This window comes from Pristiophorus japonicus, chromosome 8, assembly GCF_044704955.1.
Source record: "Pristiophorus japonicus isolate sPriJap1 chromosome 8, sPriJap1.hap1, whole genome shotgun sequence".
In the NCBI taxonomy this organism is placed as follows: domain Eukaryota; kingdom Metazoa; phylum Chordata; class Chondrichthyes; family Pristiophoridae; genus Pristiophorus; species Pristiophorus japonicus.
This window is the reverse complement of record NC_091984.1, coordinates 105,976,122-105,991,207: the sequence shown is the minus strand read 5'-3', so window position 1 is coordinate 105,991,207 and position 15,086 is coordinate 105,976,122. Positions and strand designations below refer to the sequence as shown.

Genomic DNA, 15,086 nt, shown 5'->3' with positions numbered 1-15,086 from the left:
CTTGAACAATGTGCTTTTAAAGGATTTCGGTCAACTTTTTTTGCATTTGGATTAACTTGAGTTCTTTTTTTTAAATCCTTAGGTTATCCTCTCCATGCACCAGAAGCATATTTTCCATATTTCAGGAAACATGGCGTTACCACAATCATAAGACTTAACAAGAAAATTTATGATGCTAAACGCTTCACAGACGCTGGGTTTGCACACTACGACCTCTTCTTTGTTGATGGAAGCACACCAAGTGATTCCATTGTGAAAAGGTTTCTAACGATATGTGAGAATGAAGAAGGAGCTATTGCTATACATTGCAAAGGTATGTCTTTGTGAAGTGATATTACTTTGTTTTTTGGCAACAACATAGAAACATAGAAAATAGGTGCAGGAGCAGGCCATTCGGCCCTTCGAGCCTGCACCACCATTCAATATGATCATGGCTGATCATGCAACTTCAGTACCCAACTCCTGCCTTCTCTCCATACCCCCTTATCCCTTTAGCCGTAAGGGCCACATCTAACTCCCTTTTGAATATATCCAACGAACTGGACTCAACAAATTTCTGTGGTAGAGAATTCCACAGGTTCACAATTCTCTGAGTGAAGAAATTTCTCCTCATCTCGGTCCTAAATGGCTTACCCTCTTATCCTTAGATTGTGACCCCTGGTTCTGGACTTCCCCAACATCGGGAACATTCTTCCTGCATCTAACCTGTCCAATCCTGTCAGAATTTTATATGCTTCTATGAGATCCCCTCTCATTCTTCTAAATTCCAGTGAATATAAACCGAGTCGATCCAGTCTTCCTGACCATTAAGATGAATTAATTATTTCCTCCCCGACTGTCATCCTTCAGCTGTGAGGGCATGATGGGTCTGCAGGCTTCTTCCAAGGCCTTGACGGTGGTGCTTTGTAAGAGAATATAAGACACTCAGCTCCTCCTTGCCCTTTGTGTAGAGTGCATCTTATTCAAATATGCAAACTAATTGTGGACTAATAGCTCATGTATACAAGGTAATAACCAATGATTTGAGTTTGGTGTATTTGTGCACTAACCATTTTATAGCAGGAAAAACCTAAACAAACTGACAACTGAGTTATGGAAATAAAAGTCTGATTTCAATCTAACCAAAATCTTCAAGTCAGAAATACTAACTATTAATGCTGTATGTATATTCAATTTTGTGTGCTGAATTTGCTTTACTACTTGCACCATGTAAATTTGTAAATATGTAATAGCTGCTGAAATTAATCACCTAAACTAAAGTACACTATTAATGTTTTGGTAAAATTATAGGATTGCAGATGGTAATCTCTTCAGAAACTGAAATGAGCTAATAAATTAAATAATGAAATCCTGCTTTCATCCTGAAAGTGCTACGATCCATCTGAGGTGTTCAAAACTGTTTCATTGCAGTTTACTGATGGGGAAGTACAGTGAAACCTGTCTAAACGCACACTCCTTAAAAACAAAACGTACACTTATTGAAATACCCCAATAACTTCCATGGTAAAATAAACAAGAAGCACTCTGAAACCTGGGACACTCGCAAATTACAAAATATGGACAACTTTCAATGCACCAAGCCCTTTTTTTGTCCTGTAACTGCCCTAATGCTGGTAAGCAGAACTGAGAAACACTGCCCATTACTGAAGTTACACTGTGCCCCAAGTGTGAGCGGTTTGAAATGAAACAAGAATTTAGACTGCAAAACTGTTAAGCGCACAGAGCTGAACATTGGTGTATGGGAGAGGGATTCTTAGCATTGTTGCAACTGATAAGGTGCTGATAATCTCAGCTGGTCTTCAAGATTGTTAGGGCAATATTTACAGTACATACAATAGCCATTTTGAAAATAAGGACACCTGCAAAAAAAGGGACAGCTACTGCCAGTCCTTAATGTGTCTAATTTACCGGTTTCACTGTACTGCTGTTTAGTTTTTTTGATTGGACTATTCATGTACAAATGGGATTTTTAAAATGTATCTATCTATTATGTAATATCTCGAATCTTTGTGTTTAAAAACCTTGCATCTCACGCACTTCCTGTCTATAACGCCTTGCATCCTGTTGTCACCTTTTTGTCATCTTTTCCCATTATAAATTCCTATGTCCATTTTATGATGGAGACTTGCTATAATTACGCGCTCTCGCCATTGTTGGCACAGTAGTGCCTCTGTTGTGCATCTTCCAGCTCCTCCTGGGTGAAGAGGGAAAGCAACCACTTGGTGGTTTCGGTTAGTGAAAATATTGATGATTAATTTGCTGAGTAATGAAAACACTGGGACCAAAGTTACGGTAGATATTTCAAGGGAATTGGAGCTTGCCATAGAGTTAGAGCTGGGAGTTTGTCCTGTTGGAATCAGTCATAAGTAAATTAAATTTGTCTGCATTAGAATAAATTTGGTGGATAATTATCATTTAAACTGATATAGCTGTGAAAAACATTACATCGTGTGTGACAGCTGGCGCTGTATGTAAAATTCAAAAGGGAGTTAGATGAAGTCCTTACTACTCGGGGGATCAAGGGTTATGGCGAGAAAGCAGGAAGGGGGTACTGAAGTTTCATGTTCAGCCATGAACTCATTGAATGGCGGTGCAGACTAGAAGGGCTGAATGGTCTGCTCCTGCACCTATTTTCTATGTTTCTATGTTTAAATGCAAGTCCTTTCTTGTGCTAACTTTATCTGCATTCTTCTGGAGCCCTGTCGATCATTGAATATGAATAGCAGCTATTACAGATTGTTAACAAGAAGCTGTCACCAACAAAGCCATAAAATTCCATTTACTGATAAAAGCAGCTCTGTGCTTATATTGCAGATAGCTGAGTAATTTCTTCAACATTAACAGATACATCATTAACCCAGGATAGAAGTATTATCAGCTGTATGTGTTTGTTAATTCTGCTCACTTGCACCTCAAGTCTGTATTCCTGAGTATGTATTCATTCATAAAACATTAAAAAGCTGAAATGAGTAAAATTAGACTGAAGTATATTGGTGATTCTTTGCAACTGATCACATTTTTGAAGTATTCTGCAAAATTAACAGTACCTGCATTAAAGCCAAACTCTAGTGGAATTAGGTTTCACTGATGTTTTTAATGGTTGCAAATGGTACTGATCTGCACAGCACCCAAACTATTTGTTTCAAATACTTAGTTTTATTTTTGGACTCTGCAGAGTCCATTAAAGACTGTAAAATACTTCAATGTTGCTGTATTTCCTATGTTCTTATTCACTAAAATACTAACATGGCCCATGTAATCTGGACTGGTTTTGCTCGACTGAGGGGGTCGGAGAGGAATTTTTCAGAATATTTTTCTCTATTGGCCCTGGGTTTTTTTTTGCCACTCCCAGGAGATTACATGGTGGAGGTGGGGTGCTGGTGAGGTAGACTTGATGGACGAACTGGTCTTTTCCTGCCTGTCAATTTTGTATGTTCATTGGATTTTAATTAATATTGAACGTATATTGATGTGTACAAATTTTAATTTGATCCACAGAAACTATGATATTGAAGTTTAAAGATATTCTATAGTTTTTCACACTTTTGTTTTTGTAGAGATCCTGAATATTCTTTACACTTTTGTGTGCATTTATACCACATATATGTTGTGAATACAGCCTGAGTTGGGCCCTGCTTTGCTTCAACATTTGTTTCAACACTAGGTTTACACTACATGAAGAAGAATTTCCACAGGTGTTGTCCCCCTGTCCCGTCTCCCAACACCACCAACCCCCAGCCCCCCACACACACACACACACACACACACACACACACACACAATCTTCCGCTGTAACTTCGCCGGAAAACCCTGGAGAAATGGGGGAGGTTTCCGCCAAAGTTAGAACGGGAGAAACGCGTGGAAATTGCAAGCGTTTGTTTAGCATTAATGCATATCCAAAACTACCATGCACAGGTGCTAAAGTTGTTCTGAAAATATAGTCTTAATTTGAACAAAAGTTAATATTTTGTTGTTGAATTGAACGTTTAGATTCCAGTTATCAACAATAATTATGTAATAAATTCAGTTGAGTCATAGACATTAAAATAAAATTGTGTAAATTGGCTTATGATGTACCATATTTGGTTGAGTAGGTGAAAATGCATTTCCCATTAATGATTCGTCCCAAACAATGACCGTGGATCCAAGTCGTTTTCTAAATTACCCAGCATTGATTGTACTTTTTAAAACATTCCCTTCCTACGTTCCTATATGTTTGAGAAATTTTGCAAAAGGTACTGTTCATGCTGTATCTCACGTAGAATCATAAAAATTTATAGCATAGGAGGCCATTCGGCCCACCGTGTCTGTGCCGGCTGCAAAAGAACACAATCCCATTTTCCAGCTTTTGGTCCATAGCCTTGTAGGTTACAGCACTTCAAGTGCATATCCATGTATGTTTTAAATGTGTTGAGGGTTTCTGCTTCTGCTGCCCTTTCAGGCGGCACGTTCCAGAATGACACTACCCTCTGGGTGAAAAAAGTCCTCCTCAACTCCCCTCTAATCCTTCTACCAATTACTTTAAACCTATGCCCCCTGGTTATTGACCCCTCTGCTAAGGGAAATAGGTCCTTTCTATCCACTCTATCTAGGCCGCTCATAATTTTATACACCCAGTTAAGTCTCCCTTCGGCCTTCTATGTTCCAAAGAAAATAACCCCAGCTTATCCAATCTTTCCTTATAGCTAAATTTCTCCAATCCTGGCAACATTTTTGTAAATCTCCTCTGTACCCTCTCTAGTGCAATCGCATCTCTCCTGTCCTGTGGTGACCAGAACTGTACGCAGTTCTCCAGCTGTGGCCTAACTATTGATTTATATCGTTCAAGCATAACATCCCTGCTTTTATATTCTATGCCTTGGCTAATAAAGGAAAGTATCCCGTATGCCTTCTTAACCACCTTATCTACCTCACTGATCTGTGGACATGTACACCAAGGTACCATTGTTCCTCTACATTTCTCCGTATCCTACCATTTATTGTGCATTGCCTTGCCTTGTTTACTTGCATTACCTCTCACTTCTCCGGATTGAATTCCATTTGACACTTTTCTGCCCACCTGATCAGTCCATTGATATCTTCCTGCAGTCTACAGCTTTCTTCAGTGTCAACCACATGGCCAATTTTTGTATCATCTGCAAACTTCTTATTCGTGGTTCCTACATTGAAGTCTAAATCATTGATATATACCATAAAAGCAAGGGACCTAGACCCCAATGTTGCTCAGCACTGGATGCCGTTTTTTCAGTGCCCAGCGATTTTTCTGGCGCTGAAGGTTAGTTAACAGATTTCCCAATGTTAGGGTGCCGGCGCCAACTACCAGCAGCAGAATGTTTGGTGTCATACATTCTGGCGCTGGTGTAGTTGAAAAACAATTTACGCGTCCTTTCTGGCCATTAGGCCAACTTTCCCTAGTAACGATTTTTTTTAAATCCGCGCACAGACGCAAGCAACACCGTTGAAAAAAGCCTTAGCTACAGTTAAAGAAATCCACGCTGGCCCGCTCCTATCCCTGGCCGAAGGGCCTCCCTGGCTATTTTCAATCAACTTTATGCAGCATAAAAATAAATCAGCTAAAAGAAAACTTAGCATTAATGCTCCTCCTTCGTTGAGAGAACTGTAGGCAGGCAAATTAAACAGAAATCTTCACCAGTTGTCTTTTCCATCGAAGTTCCAAGTGGCCCAAAATTTTCAAAGATAATCCTAAAGTCCAGGGAAGCGTTCTTAATTCACATGGCAGCCAGAGTCAACACATTAACAGGAGTCTTTCCAAAAACACCAAGGGCAGCCTTTTCCAAATCCTCCACGCAGCCAACTCGACCCGATGCTATCCCCAGCCGAAGTGATTTTTTTCTGCGCATGCGCGTTGCCTATGCGCAATTAGTTTTTTTTTCCTTTCAGCGCATGTGCAGTGCATTTTAGGCGCACACTCTTAGCACCGCCCCCGCGACAGTGAGATTTCCTTTACCAGAAACTAGGGATTTTTTTCACCGGCGCTGACGGTGCTCAAAGAAACATGCGTACAGGTAAGTGTACGCCATTATTTTTGCTTGGGGAAAATTGGGACCCTAGTACTGAGCCCTGCGGAAGCCCACTGGAAACAATCCTCCAGTCACAAAATTGCCTGTCGACCATTACCCTTTGCTTCCTGCCACATGGCGGAGCTGTTGCTGTGACAAATGATTGATGGTGTTGCATTATAATGTGGCCAACTCTATTAACGCCTCAGCTATGAGTTTCACAGTAAGGTGCATCAATTCAAAATGAAATTTAGTATAATTTGATTTAAATTGATCCTAGTTTAGTGTTGTAACTTATTTATTTAAGATAATAGCTGATGTACTTTTGTAAACACATAACCGATCTTCCTTCATTTCAGCTGGTTTAGGAAGAACGGGCACATTAATAGCCTGTTACATAATGAAACACTACAGATTCACTGCAGCAGAAGCCATAGGATGGATTAGGATATGTCGACCAGGATCTATAATAGGTCCACAGCAGCACTTCTTGGAGGAGTAAGTGACTCATTTATCTTGTAATTGAAAATATTGTATGTAGCAATGCAGAAAGGATTATTGTATAGAATGAGGGAACACTTTTTCTCATTGCTCTAAAGACTGCAACCAGCCCAAGAAAAGTACTGAATTTTGCTACGAACCTACTAAGGATTTTTAAAAAATTATGGATTGTTACAACTTCAGAGACACAAATTTTGAGGTCAAGTTTCGGCCTGAGTTGCTCTTATTTTTTTGGAGCAACTAGTTTAGAAATTGCAATTCACGGCCTTTAATTTGCTCCAGTTCTAGTGAGTTAGAACAGTTTCATTTTAGAACAGATTTTTTTTTTCAAAAGGGGGCGTGACCGGCCATTTACACCTGTTTTGCAAGTTTAGGCTGTGAAAACTTACTCCAAACTAACTTAGAATGGAGTAAGTGTAGATTTTTGTACGCTCAGAAAAACCTTGCCTACACTTGGAAATCAGGCGTATGGAACGAAAGATAGCGGGGGAGCGGAGTTTACAAACATTAAACACTTCACTTTTACAAATAAAGAGCCATCATTAATAATAAATGATGAATAAATCAATAAATAAACCAATAAATCAATCCAAATAAATTTTAAAAATTTTAAAAAAAAATTAAAAATCACTCTAAATAAAAAATATATTTTTACTCACCTACTGCAGCACCAGGGAGAAGAGGGGGAGGGAAGAGAAGTTGATGATGGGGCGGGGAGAAAGAGAAGATGATGGGGGGGCGGGGAGAAAGAGAAGATGATGGGGGGGTGGGGGAAGAGAAGAAGATGATGGGGGGGGGGAAGAGAAGAAGATGGGGGAAGAGAAGAAGATGATATGGGGGGGGGGGTCAGAGAAGAAGAAGATGGGAGAGGGGGAAGAGAAGAAGATGGGGGAAGAGAAGAAGATGATATGGGGGGGGTCAGAGAAGAAGAAGATGGGGGGGGGGGTAAGAGAAGAAGATGGGGGGGGTAAGAGAAGAAGATGATGGGGGAAGAGAAGAAGATGATGGGGGGGGAAGAGAAGAAGATGATGGGGGGGAAGAGAAGAAGAAGATGGGGGGGGTGAAGAGAAGAAGATGATGGGGGGAGGAAGAGAAGAAGATGATGGGGGGGGGGGAGAAAGAGAAGATGATGGGGGGGCGGGGAGAAAGAGAAGATGATGGGGGGGTGGGGGAAGAGAAGAAGAAGATGGGGGAGGGGGAAGAGAAGAAGATGGGGGAGGGGGAAGATGATGGGGGGGTGGGGGAAGAGAAGAAGAAGATGGGGGAGGGGGAAGAGAAGAAGAAGATGGGGGAGGGGGAAGAGAAGAAGAAGATGGGGGAGGGGGAAGAGAAGAAGATGGGGGAGGGGGAAGAGAAGAAGATGGGGGAGGGGGAAGAGAAGAAGATGGGGGAAGAGAAGAAGATGATATGGGGGGGGTAAGAGAAGAAGAAGATGGGGGGGTAAGAGAAGAAGATTGGGGGGGGAAGAGAAGAAGAAGATGGGGGGGGAAGAGAAGAAGATGATGGGGGGAAGAGAAGAAGATGATGGGGGGGGGGAAAGAGAAGAAGTAGATGGGGGGGGGGAAAGAGAAGAAGTAGATGGGGGGGGGAAAGAGAAGAAGTAGAGGGGGGGCGAAAGAGAAGAAGTAGATGGGGGGGGAAGAGAAGAAGTAGAGGGGGGGCGAAAGAGAAGAAGTAGATGGGGGGGGGAAGAGAAGAAGAAGAAGAAGATGGGGGGGGAAAAGAAGAAGAAGATGGGGGGGGAAGAGAAGAAGATGATGGGGGGAGGAAGAAGAAGATGATGGGGGGAAGAAGAAGAAGATGATGGGGGGGAAGAAGATGATGGGGGTGGGGGGGGAAGAGAAGAACAAGAGGGGGGGAAGAGAAGAAGAAGGGGGAGGGGGGACGAGAAGAAGAAGGGGGAGGGGGGACGAGAAGAAGATGAAGGGGGGGGGAGAGAAGATGATGGGGGGGAAGAAGATGGGGAGGGGGAAGAAGATGGGGGAGGGGGGTAAGGGAAGATGATGGGGGGCGGGAGGAAGAGGAGAAGAAGATTAGAGGGGGGAAGTAGAGAGAAAGATGTTGGGGAGAGAGAAGAAGCCCCACATGCAGCCAATGCCGGGTTGTTGCTACTGCTGACTCTTCGGGCGGGGCCCGCCCCAGCAAGATGCGGGCGGGCAGGCCCCACCGACATTGAGAAAGCCGGGCCCCGCTGAGGGCTTCGGGCAGGGCCCGCACGCAGCCGACGCCGGGCTGCTGCCGACGCTGCTGACTCTTCGGGCGGGACCCGCCCCAGCGAGATGCGGGCAGGCCCCGCTGACGACATAAGAACATAAGAACATAAGAATTAGGAACAGGAGTAGGCCATCTAGCCCCTCGAGCCTGCTCCGCCATTCAACAAGATCATGGCTAATCTGGCCGTGGACTCAGTTCCACTTACCCGCCCGCTCCCCATAACCCTTAATTCCCTTATTGATTAAAAATCTATCTTATCTGTGACTTGAATACATTCAATGAGCTAGCCTCAACTGCTTCCTTGGGCAGAGAATTCCACAGATTCACAACCCTCTGGGATAAGAAATTCCTTCTCAACTCGGTTTTAAATGGGCTCCCCTGTATTTTGAGGCTCTGCCCCCTAGTTCGAGTCTCCCCGACCAGTGGAAACAACCTCTCTGCCTCTATCTTGTCTATCCCTTTCATTATTTTAAATGTTTCTGTAAGATCACCCCTCATCCTTCTGAACTCCAACGAGTAAAGACCCAGTCTACTCAATCTATCATCATAAGGTAACCCCCTCATCTCCGGAATCAGCCTAGTGAATCGTCTCTGTACCCCCTCCAAAGCTAGTATATCCTTCCTTAAGTAAGGTGACCAAAACTGCACGCAGTACTCCAGGTGCGGCCTCACCAATATCCTATACAGTTGCAGAAGGACCTCCCTGCTTTTGTACTCCATCCCTCTCGCAATGAAGGCCAACATTCCATTCGCCTTCCTGATTACCTGTTGCACCTGAAAACTTTTTGGGATTCATGCACAAGGACCCCCAGGTCCCTCTGCACTGCAGCATGTTGTAATTTCTCCCCATTCAAATAATATTCCCTTTTACTGTTTTTTTTTTTCCCCAAGGTGGATGACCTCATACTTTCCGACATTGTATTCCATCTGCCAAACCTTAGCCCATTCACTTAACCTATCTAAATCTCTTTGCAGCCTCTCTGTGTCCTCTACACAATCCGCTTTCCCACTAATCTTTGTGTCATCTGCAAATTTTGTTACACTACACTCTGTCCCCTCTTCCAGGTCATCTATGTATATTGTAAACAGTTGTGGTCCCAGCACCGATCCCTGTGGCACACCACTAACCACCAATTTCCAACCTGAAAAGGACCCATTTATCCCGACTCTCTGCTTTCTGTTAGACAGCCAATTCTCTATCCATGCTAATACATTTCCTCTGACTCCGCGTACCTTTATCTTCTGCAGTAACCTTTTGTGTGGCACCTTATCGAATGCCTTTTGAAAATCTAAATACACCACATCCATCGGTACACCTCTATCCACCATGCTCGTTATATCCTCAAAGAATTCCAGTAAATTAGTTAAACATGATTTCCCCTTCATGAATCCATGCTGCGTCTGCTTGATTGCACTATTCCTATCTAGATGTCCCGCTATTTCTTCCTTAATGATAGTTTCAAGCATTTTCCCCACTACAGATGTTAAACTAACCGGCCTATAGTTACCTGCCTTTTGTCTGCCCCCTTTTTTAAACAGAGGCGTTACATTAGCTGCTTTCCAATCTGCTGGTACCTCCCCAGAGTCCAGAGAATTTTGGTAGATTATAACGAATGCATCTGCTATAACTTCCGCCATCTCTTTTAATACCCTGGGATGCATTTCATCAGACCAGGGGACTTGTCTACCTTGAGTCCCATTAGCCTGTCCAGCACTACCCCCCGAGTGATAGTGATTGTCTCAAGGTCCTCCCTTCCCACATTCCAGTGACCAGCAATTTCTGGCATGGTTTCTGTGTCTTTCACTGTGAAGACCGAAGCAAAATAATTGTTTAAGGTCTCAGCCATTTCCACATTTCCCATTATTAAATTCCCCTTCTCATCTTCTAAGGGACCAACATTTACTTTAGTCACTCTTTTCCGTTTTATATATCTGTAAAAGCTTTTACGATCCGTTTTTATGTTTTGTGCAAGTTTACCTTCGTAATCTATCTTTCCTTTCTTTATTGCTTTTTTAGTCATTCTTTGCTGTCGTTTAAAATTTTCCCAATCTTCTATTTTCCCACTAACCTTGGCCACCTTATACGCATTGGTTTTTAATTTGATACTCTCCTTTATTTCCTTGGTTATCCACGGCTGGTTATCCCTTCTCTTACCGCCCTTCTTTTTCACTGGAATATATTTTTGTTGAGCACTATGAAAGAGCTCCTTAAAAGTCCTCCACTGTTCCTCAATTGTGCCACCGTTTAGTCTGTGTTTCCAGTCTACTTTAGCCAACTCTGCCCTCATCCCACTGTAGTCCTCTTTGTTTAAGCATAGTACGCTCGTTTGAGACACTACGTCCTCACCCTCATTCTGTATTACAAATTCACCCATACTGTGATCACTCATTCCGAGAGGATCTTTTACTAGGAGATCGTTTATTATTCCTGTCTCATTACACAGGACCAGATCTAAGATCGCTTGCTCCCTTGTAGGTTCTGTAACATACTGTTCTAAGAAACAAATCCCGTATGCATTCTATGAATTCCTCCTCCAGGCTACCCCGTGCGTTTTGATTTGACCAATCGATATGTCGGTTAAAATCCCCCATGATTACTGCTGTTCCTTTTTCACATGCCTCCATTATTCCCTTGATTATTGCCCGCCCCACTGTGAAGTTATTATTTGGGGGCCTATAAACTACGCCCACCAGTGACTTTTTCCCCTTACTATCTCTAATCTCCACCCACAATGATTCAACATTCTGTAATGGCCACCAAATCATACCCAAACGGTGACGCTGGCTGCCAGGAGTTCTTCGGGCGGGGCCCGCCCCCAGCGAGAGGCCGGGCGGGTCCCACCGCCGAGTAAGATGCGCAGGCCACTCGGCCTGGGACAGGGCGACGTCCCTTCGGCCTAGGATAGGGTCGTCACCCCGGAGACAGGACGCCGTCAGCTACTGTAGCTCCGCCCCCAGCGGCTCCGCCCCCAGCAGCTCCTGCTGCGCAGCGCCGAGGTGGAATTGGGCCTACAGCTATCGGAGAACCGCGAGATAAATATTCGGCGCAATTTTTGTTCTATAAATTAGGCGGACCTCTCCAATGTGCGCCGTTCTAGCGGACGGCCGAAACTTGACCCCATAATTCCTTTCTTAAGCTGAAGCAAAATATTGTGTAGAATAATTTTCAGCAATACTTTTATTGGCAATGTTTGGCTTGGATTATTTGGAATTTGCTGTTTCAAGTTATCCTTGTGCAGATTTGTTCCAACTCCAAAGTACAGTATGTATGGCATTGAAATGGCTGGCTTGTACTGTTCTATACTGCTTGCTATAAAGCAGGAACTTTGCATGAGCCATGCACTGGATAAACCAATGTTTAGTGCAAATGTTGAAGCGTGTTCAAGATTGATATTCGGCTTCTCCAGCTCTTGGCCACACCAAACCTTGGATAGCCACGGTGTCTTCTCTTTTTGCAAATGTTGGAGTTCTTAGTAGCCTCGAGTGGTTTTCATGGAGCAATGAGATGAAAGCCAATCATGTTGCTTTTGAGTGAGGAAAGTCAATCCTAATTATCTTGTATTTGCAGAAATGATAATTTTTATAGAAAAAAAAATCTTGCCACTTTTTTAATACTTTTTTTTAATATGCATCTTAAAATGTTTAATATCAAAGACATTAGTATTTATTTGAGTGTCCTGCATTTGTGATAGTTTTCTCTGTTGAGTGAAGCTGCTGAAAGGACATTGGCATTGTTTTTTCAGTTTGTCAAGTGTTTTTTTTTTAAAGGCAGACTTTGCGAGCAAATCGATGTTATTGGTTGTAGTTGAACTTTTACACTTGTTTGCCTAATCAGTGAGCCATTGACCAACAGTCTGACACAAATTTAAAAGTATTAGAAACACTATCTTGATGCCTGGGGAGAGAAACAACTGCTTGTCACTTTATACGCAAGTAAGATAGTAATGCATTTTGCTGTATATTGCACTCTTTGCATTTCTATTGGGCAAAATTATTTATATTTGCCAAGCACTTGCGGAAGTCCATAGTGTTTGGAAGGGGTTGTATTAATGTATAAAAACTTGTTCCTCTTTCCTCTTGTGTGTTCCACTTAATATAAACTCATTGACTTATTCAAGTATGTGACAGTACCTTATAGAAACTGATTTTTGTGTCCTGTCTTTACACATTCTTAAACTTTGTATGGCTTCCTAGCACAGTTTGGGAGGAGGGCGACTGACAAATCAGGCTATTGACCTTGATAGGGAAATGGGTGGTTTTTGCCACTTTTTGGGCAGTTGGACTTTGAAGATGCCATTACCCAACCAAGCAGTCCTAGCCAAGATTCCTCCCTTAACCAACACCACCAAATAAATTTCCCTGATTAACTAGTCATTCACCTTACTGCCTGTTTGTGGATATTGCTAGTGCAGAATGGCTGCAATTTTCAAAGTGATTTGAAACATTTTGATTTAACGTGCTATTATAAATGCAGTGATTACAGGTGCAGCGTCCAGAATTCGTAACCCTCGGGACCAAGACCGTTCCGGATTCCACGTTTTTCCGGAATTTGGATCGTCTTTCTGACGTCACGAATCCGGAAACACCCAAGCCCAGGTTCGGGCATTTCCGGATTTCGGAACGTCAGAAAAGGGGGTTTGCCGCGCGGAGCTGTTCGGGCTGCTGGCCCCCTCGAGGTGGAGCTGTTTGCGTGGGGTCCCGCCGAGGAGGGGCTGTTTGCGCGGGGTCCCGCCAAGGAAGGGCTATTTGCGCGGGGTCCCGCCGAGGAGGAGCTGTTTGCGCGGGATCCCGCCGAGGAGCGGCTGTTTGCGCGGGGTCCCGCCGAGGAGGGGCTGTTTGCGCGGGGTCCCGCCGAGGAGGGGCTGTTTGCGCGGGCCCCACCGAGGAGGAGCTGTTCGGACAGGGCCCCGCAGCCGTGGAGCTGTTCGGGCGGGGCCCCACCACCGTGGAGCAGGTGTTCTGGCAATTCCCCGCCAAGGCAGAGCTGTTCGGGTGGGGCCCCGCCGCGGAGAAGCTGTTTGGGCGGGTCGGTGAGGAGGCCCCGAGGTAAGGGCAGCGGCGTAACGACGGCAAGGCGAGGCCCGAGATCGGCAGGTCCAGATTCTGGAACATTTTACAGATTCCGGACAACCCTGCCACCGATCGGTCTGGATTCCGGAACTCCAGATTTTGGATGCTGCACCTGTATTTTCTTTTATAAAATTGACTTTATTGAAGTGTAAGCTTTAGTCCATGTTCTGTGGACATAGGAGGTTGTTCATTCTAGTGGAGGAGCATGAATGAGTTCCATTGATATGTGCATGGAATCCTTGTATATATTAACTGATCAGGTTGATTTCCACCTATTTTCCATTTTTTCTTTAGACCAAATGGCTCGTTTTTTTATTAACTATGGATGGATTTATTTCTGAATGATTCACTCCAAAAGTTTTGAATTGAAAATCATCTTTTCCTTTTTAAAAAAAAAAAAATTGTCTGTCCAATCTTCCCAGTGGCACACTCGCCGTTTGCAACAGTAATACTTCATAACTGCTCAGTTGGGAGTGAATTGAATTGACTTAAAGCCAATACTCCCTTCTTTAGTTCCCCCTGTAATGGCTCCAGCCATTTGTGCGGAACATGATTAAAATACACCTTACCACTTAGTAATAGATAAAAATGCCCAAGTATGGGAGATTTAATACCTAGCGTCAATGAACTTTTAATCATATTTAATAGATTTGTTTTGCCTTAATTAACTGAAACCTGTGAAACCAACAAGCCAAGTTCACCAAGACAATCTTAGTTACTGCATGATTTATTAACATGAAGGTGTAGAGGTCAAAACAATGTTGCATTCTGTATGAAATTACAGCACGCATCTGTTTCCTGTGGACTTGTGTATTAGAATCAATGTTGCTGGGCATATATTGACGATTGAAGTGTACATATGACAGTTTAAGGGTCAGAATCTTAAGCTTGGTAGATAAGTTAATGGGCCAAGTTTCGGCCTGAGTTGCTCTTGTTTTTTTGGAGCAACTGGTTTAGAATGGAGTATCTTAGAAATTGCAATTCTTGGCATTTAGTTTGCTTAGTTCTAGTCAGTTAGAACAGTTTCAGTTTGGAACAGATTTTTTTTTTCAAAAGGGGGTGTGACCGGCCACTTACGCCCGTTTTGAAAGTTTAGGCAGTGAAAACTTACTCCAAACTAACTTAGAATGGAGTAAGTGTAGATTTTTTTACGCTCAGAAAAACCTTGCCTACACTTAGAAAATCAGGCGTAGGTTACAAATCAGGCGTAGGGAATGGGGGGCGGGGGTGGGGGGGAAGCCGTTTAAAGGGAAGTTTACAAACATTAAACACTTCAGTTTT

General features: G+C 43.3%; 1 protein-coding gene across 2 annotated transcripts in view; it reads left to right on the top strand.

The window, feature by feature from the left end:
- Positions 1-15,086, top strand: part of cdc14ab (cell division cycle 14Ab) — a 231,351-nt gene that overhangs the window by 131,809 nt on the left and 84,456 nt on the right. For both annotated transcript variants that reach the window (XM_070887250.1, XM_070887251.1), the window contains exons 9-10: positions 83-313; positions 6,380-6,518. In XM_070887250.1, the coding sequence (XP_070743351.1) occupies positions 83-313; positions 6,380-6,518 (370 nt within the window). The remainder of the gene's footprint in view (positions 1-82; positions 314-6,379; positions 6,519-15,086) is intronic.